Source organism: Oreochromis aureus, linkage group 6, assembly GCF_013358895.1.
Source record: "Oreochromis aureus strain Israel breed Guangdong linkage group 6, ZZ_aureus, whole genome shotgun sequence".
Taxonomy (NCBI): Eukaryota; Metazoa; Chordata; class Actinopteri; order Cichliformes; family Cichlidae; genus Oreochromis; species Oreochromis aureus.
In genome coordinates, this window is record NC_052947.1 from 8,258,490 (window position 1) to 8,265,041 (window position 6,552).

The 6,552-nt window shown below is 44.5% G+C and overlaps 1 protein-coding gene across 1 annotated transcript; it reads left to right on the top strand.

Moving 5' to 3' along the window:
* Positions 1-1,445: 1,445 nt before the first annotated feature.
* Positions 1,446-6,253, top strand: LOC116317347 (protein phosphatase 1 regulatory subunit 29-like). The gene is made up of 5 exons (XM_031736062.2): positions 1,446-1,709; positions 2,204-2,353; positions 2,792-3,783; positions 4,203-4,833; positions 4,966-6,253. The coding sequence occupies exons 1-5, from the start codon at positions 1,512-1,514 to the stop codon at positions 5,815-5,817; spliced, it is 2,823 nt and encodes a 940-aa protein (XP_031591922.2). The 5' UTR covers positions 1,446-1,511; the 3' UTR covers positions 5,818-6,253.
* The last annotated feature ends 299 nt before the right edge of the window (positions 6,254-6,552 follow it).

The window sequence follows — 6,552 nt, forward strand, 5'->3', positions numbered from 1 at the left end:
TTAAGGGCCTCTGGTGGAGGAATTGAAATGTCAATATCAATTTCACAGAATAATTTGAAGGGAGGCCTCTTTGTGGCAGAAATGATGACTGTGAGGCTAACTAAGATGTGCAAAGAGACAGATGATGAGAAAGAAAAGGAGGGAAGAACAGATTATTACAAACGGGTCACTTGAACAGAAGCACCCAAATCTCTCTTCTGTTTCTCCTGGTTTACACCGTGTCAGTGCTTCACTTCCTTGAGACACATCAGATTCTCTTCATCTACTTGAGACAACCTAAAGACATAAATAAATATAAGTTTTAAAAAAGGACAAAGGGAAATGTATTTGGAATTGAGCAAGAGAAGGTCTATTTCACAGTTGTTGTCGCTATCAATTAGCTGTCATTCATGTTTTGGCTAGATAACTTTTCCCTGGGAGGAAATCAAAACTTTGAAAAATAATTAAAAGAGTTGCTGCTGTGTTGATGAGATACATAATATTTTACGCTGGATTAGAGCCTAAACCATGGTTAATCCCCAGAGAAAGGTAAATGGCTAAATGTCAGCTAGCATCCTGTTAAAACATGCAAATTACATCATCCCTTCTCTGTTTTCCACTTAGCCCATCTTTCTGTTTTTACTCGTGTAAAACCTCAGCTATTAAATTGTTATTGTTTCATTATATACCTTAGAGTTAAACTAATAGAACTGCAGCTGCGAGCTGGTGAGCCTTGTAAACAATGACAAAAACACATCAGACAACCGGCGTCGCTTTCATATTCTTGGCGATTTACATTTTTATTAGTCCATCATGATGTCTAAATGGAAGAACTTGCAGCTTCTTGTACTGTAGCGCTGTTCGTGATTATGAGTAATTACAGAGCGTAAAAAGTCTGGTTTCATTTGGAAAGTAATACTATATTTCTCTGGGCTTTATTAAGACTTAATGGAGTAATCATGGCAGTTAATGGATTTATTACTGTGGTGCATTACCTTGAAAAGATTGGGTAACAAGGGTATTAGAGTCATACTTTTTAAAAAAAAATTATTTTATTCCTATGCTTTAATAAGACCTGCACTCAGTTAATTCCAAACCATCTGGGGATATATGAACTGCATTAGAATTTTCTGCCTGCTCTTAATCATTCTGCCATAAACGCTGTTAATTTTCTCTCCCTTCTTGTCTCTTTCTGTCTATGTTGTACAGGCATTCTACCTTTCGTCTGAGAGCGAGCACGTCCTCGTCGGTGCTGTCGAGTTATACGGTTTTCCGGGGCCATGAGTAGCTGCTGGGTTGACAGTCTCCAAAACCCTTTGACATGGAACACCTAAAATGGGGACAGGACTTGCTGCCATGCTGCAACCTCAGCTCTAATTGTTGAGAAGGAAGCTTTTACATTAACTGCTCTGTCTATTTAAACTTGCCTCCCGATTTGCATCGGTTCCAGCGTTGAACTTGAACTGCTGCTCTATCCATCCTTTCCCCGACCCCCCAACCTTCTACTGAGGTGGCACTCACACATCCAAACCATGGCCAGCAGACTGTCCCCTCTCTCTCCAACCCTGTGTCTCTCTCTCCTGCTCCCTGCACTGTTGCTCCTCCACCTGTCTGGCACAGTGAAAGGGGATTGCTGGCTGATAGAGGGGGATAAAGGTTACGTTTGGCTTGCTATCTGCAGTCAGAACCAACCTCCATATGAGACCATCCCCCAGCACATCAACAGCACGGTCAGTATGAATTGTACTCTATCACTGTAGCAACCTCTGCTGAACCTGTGCCTCCATGCATGATGTTGACTAAAACACAGTGACTCTAATGTTCTTACACTCAGTGTAATGGTCATTGTAAACTGTGTGAATGTTAAGGCTGTTTTATGTCTGTTCCCTAACTATAGTTGGTATTGTAATGTATGATGTCACTGACATCTTACAATAAAAGCAACAGATATTTTAGTTGGCATAACACTGCACAATTGCCAATGTAAGTGATTAAAACAAGACAACTTAATATGAAGATATTTTACCTAACTGAGATAGCATAAACACCTACATAATCTAGATGTTTCAGAAGCAGTGTACAGGAGCTTACAAATGGGCTGTGATTACCTAAATGCAAATTTAGATGCGATGTGTAACTGGGGAAATTTCTCATTAGGCACAAACTTAGGTTCCAATATGCTTCTGTCTTAAAGTAAAGTGAACTGTTGTCTTGTCTCTCTTAGGTGCATGACCTGAGGCTGAATGAGAACAAACTTAAGGCCGTGCTCTTTACCTCCATGTACCGCTTTACAAACCTTACTGACCTCAATCTAACCAAGAATGAAATCAGCTACATTGAAGATGGCGCCTTTGCTGGACAGGCCAACCTACAGGTCTGAAGCCAAAAGTGAAACTGCTTTTACGTTTGTCTGTCTCTTTTTTTAAACGTTATTTCTTCACCTGTACATAAGGAAATAACAGAGGTTTCTTAAGACTTCCGGAAAGTTCTCTTATATTCCTGCAAAAGTGGATGGAAAATGTGTAACGTCTTTAAATATGAATCCCATTTAGACCGTGTTAAATGTAAGTGTTAACAGCAAATGAATGCTTGAATTTCTTGTGCATATTTCAGATGTTTGTTATTTCAGATGTTTGTCCGGTTGAATCACTCATGTCTTAACACTTGGTTAGATAATGCAGCAAAATGTTGCCAAATTCTCTCAGCTTAAACTGTGTTCTGACATCCTCTACAGAAAAACAATATCCAATTAATAAAAATGTGGTGAACAAATTAACATATATTTTAACAGCCGATTGTCTCCTTGCCCCAGGTTCTTCAGCTGGGCTACAACAAACTAACCAACCTGACTGAGGGCATGTTGAGAGGTCTGGGTCGAATGCAGTGCCTCTTCTTGCAACACAACCTCATTGAGGTCATTGCCACCAATGCCTTCTGGGAGTGTCCCAGCCTCAACAGCCTAGACTTATCTTCCAACAAGTTGGCCCGTCTTGACCCATCTACTTTAACGGTTCTCAGCAGGCTGACAGTATGTGAACTAGGTGGAAACCCGTTCCACTGTGGCTGCGAGCTTTACAGTTTTCTCACTTGGCTGGATGAGTTTAACAATGTCACCCACACCTATGACCGTCTCCAGTGTGAAACACCTCCAGAAATGACTGGTTATCCACTCTTGAGCCCCGGGTATGGAAATGGAAGAAATGCTCGGAACATACTTTTATCAATGTGTCGTGATGGTGTGATAATTCCAGGGATGACCTCTCAGATGCCAGATCAAGATGGCTCAGGGATGGGTTTGGACCAAGACCAAGGTGTGTACCATCAGCCAACCACCTCATCCACTGCTGACCCTATCTATAACCCTCAAATTTCTATGAGGGTTCAAACACTCGCCCCGTACACTGCTTCACTAATAGTCAAGATCCCACAACCCTACAGTAAGATGTATGTTCTCTCCCGGTATAACAACACTTCTCTTGAAGAGGACATATCCCTCAAGTCAAACAAAGCTACGATAACTTTGAAGGGGCTGAAACCACAGACCAATTACACCTGTTGTGTGGCTTCTGTAAGGAAGTCTCAAAAGTACAACCACACCTGTATGTCTTTTACCACACAAGCTATTGGGCCACCGGACCACCGAACGAATCCCTCCACAACAACCCACTACATCATGACCATCCTGGGATGTCTGTTTGGCATGGTCATTGTTCTTGGATTTGTCTATTACTGTCTGAGGCGCCGACGCATCCAGGAAGAGAAGGAAAAAGCAATTAGTGTGAAGAAAACAATTTTGGAGATGAGGTATGAGACAGTGCATGTTTGTTAATCAAAGTTTTGGGGATCACAATACAATCTTCTGTCATGCATCTTTGGATGTTGTAGCCACAAACTGACATGACTGTGTCCTGTGGGTGTAATTGACTTCTTTGGAACAATTTATTATTTCATTATCTCTTCATTAGTTGTTTTGCTGCAGTGCATTTCTTTTTGAATTTATGAAAGACCTCATTTATTCTAACTGCAAGCAATGGCTTAAAAAAATCAGTCATACTCTTTATGAGTCTTTAGGTCATTTTTATCATTCTTTAAGCTTTAATTAAAACAGCAACGATTTTGTCATCTTTGGCCATCACTGAAGGGAAACCAGTTTTTAGAAAAGGTACGCAATATGGAAACAGAGTATTGTTTGTTTTAAATTAAATCTGACCCTTTTTTTTTAGGTATGGCCCAGAAGCAGCTGCAGCTGTAGTCAATGACCCAAATGCCATGCAGCGTCTTCAGGAGCAGGCTCACCACCAGCATCACCATTCAGGGGGTGCAGGAGCCAAGCTGCCCCAATCTGCCTCCTCTAGCACAGGCATGCTTCACGGTTCAGCCAACACCAGTTCTTCCCGCCTCTCCACCTTGCCACAGGTGGAAAAAATGGCCACTGCCTTCTCTGAGGCTATGGGTGGTAAGGGTAACTACATGGATATAAGGACAACAGGAATGGCAGGAGAAGGCAGGGAGGCAGTGATGGCAGCTGGAGGAGCAGGGCCAGGAGGGGAAGTAGTTGTGGATATGCGAGGTGGGGCTGAGAATGGGACAGAGGCTGGGGAGGATTCAGATGATGACGGTCGTGGCTCAGCATCAGAGATCTCCACCATTGCCAAGGAGGTCGATAAGGTGAACCAGATCATCAACAACTGCATTGATGCCCTGAAGCTGGATGCCTCAGCTAATGCTGTGACCACAGCTGACAATGCCAGTTCTGTGTCCTCCCAGCCTCCTTGCATAGCATCGCTCCCGCGCAACCTTCTCCCCCTCTCTCCAGGTCACCCTGGAGATCAGATCATGGCCTCCTCTCCAAAGGTGCACCCTAAGCCTCACCTTCAACCTCATCCACAGCCTCATCCTCAGCCAATTCCTCAACCACATCCTCAGCCACATCCTCAGTCCCATTCTCAGCCCCATTCTCAGCCTCATCCACAGCTCCATCAACAGCCTCACCCGCCTTCAATGGCCCCAGTGCCCCTGGTCATGCCCTTATCTGAGCGGCCTGGTATCAGTGGGGGTGGATTTCTCTCCCCTCCTTACCGTGATCCACCCCCAGCCAATGCAGTGCGGCCCCTTCAGAGGCAACTGAGCGCGGACACTGCTGTGGTTAAGAACCGCTGTGGTCCCCCTTCTGCAGGCTCTGCTAAGAACACAAGAGTGTTTAGTGTGGACATCCCTGAGCAGCGCAGTGATCCTCCCAAGTACCCAGGAGAAAAGGGTAGCCCCGTGGGTTGTGTTGGAGCGGGAGGAAGTGGAGGAGGTGGTGGAATAGGAGGCTGTAACGGAAATGGAATGGGAAATATTAATGGTGGAGGCGTGAGCTTAAATGGGGGAGGAATGGGATGTAATAGCGGGAATGGAGGTGGCGCTGTAAGCTCTGGACAGCAGCAACAGCAGCACTTGGAAGTTCAGCCAGACTATCATAGCTCTGAGCACCGCCACTCCTTTCCTGCACTCTACTATGAGGGTGGCAACGAATCGCCTTCACCATCCCAAAAGGCTTCGTTTCTCAAGCCACTTGGGCGCACCAAGAGGGATGCCACATCCGCCTACTCCCAGCTCTCACCTTCTCGTCACCACAACTACAACTCTGGCTACTCTTCCAGTCCAGAGTACTCATCTGAGAGCACACTGCGAATCTGGGAGCGATTCCGACCTTACAAGAAAAGCCCTAGAGAGGAAGCATCCTATATAGCAGCAGGGCATGCTCTGCGCAAGAAGGTGCAGTTTGCCAAGGACGAGGACCTTCATGATATTTTGGACTACTGGAAAGGTGTTTCCGCCCAGCAGAAGCTGTGAGCTGAGGAGCAAAGCTTATGTCCTAAGGGAGATTGTGGAATGAATGCCAACAGCAGACTACTGAAGAGGAACATATTAATGTAGCAAGACAGATAATGTTTCCTCAGAGGTGTCTAGCGACACAGGTCATTCAGGCGCTTGATCAAGAATTAAAGAGGTATTCTCCTGGTGATTTTTAAAAATTGATTTTGTGAAAATTCATTGACATTTTCAGAGGCTGTTTCCAAGGTTGTCCTCTGTCTTCACCTCAACACGAATGGTTTTTAACAAGAATCCTGCCTCACCATGGGCACTTTGGTCCTTTCAGGCTTCACAGACCTGTTGACTAATCACTAATGAGCAAAGGCGAGGTGATGACAAGCAAGCGTCTTCTACCTCACTGCTGGCAAACTGGAGCTCAGCTATCTCCCCAGAAACAGCACCCACCATGACTTAAGCGCCATCCGTTTTTTCTCTAATCCCATCAAGCCGTTATTCACAAAACAATCATTCCATGGCACGGCAGTACCTGCTCTCCTATAGAAGGATCATTTAGGATGGTAATGAGGGAGTAGGGTGAAGAATTGGGTGTGTTTTGTTTTAGAAAAGCCTGAATCTCCCTCTTTAGGGAAGACATTAAATGATACTTATCAGGTTAATTGTTCTTCCTGGCGATTAGCCAGTATGAGAATAGTTCAGGAACGCTTTGTGTTGCGCACACTCATTGATTTGAAGCACCTACAAACAGATGTTCAG

What these genes read in the sequence shown, in the direction of transcription:
- LOC116317347 (XM_031736062.2), top strand. Translation starts at nt 1,512, where the DNA reads ATGGCCAGCAGACTGTCCCCTCTCTCTCCAACCCTGTGTCTCTCTCTC. An exon ending in AAAACAATTTTGGAGATGAG is followed by an intron (nt 3,784 to 4,202) that starts GTATGAGACAGT and finishes CTTTTTTTTTAG; the next exon opens with GTATGGCCCAGAAGCAGCTG. An exon ending in TCATGGCCTCCTCTCCAAAG is followed by an intron (nt 4,834 to 4,965) that starts GTGCACCCTAAG and finishes CTCCATCAACAG; the next exon opens with CCTCACCCGCCTTCAATGGC.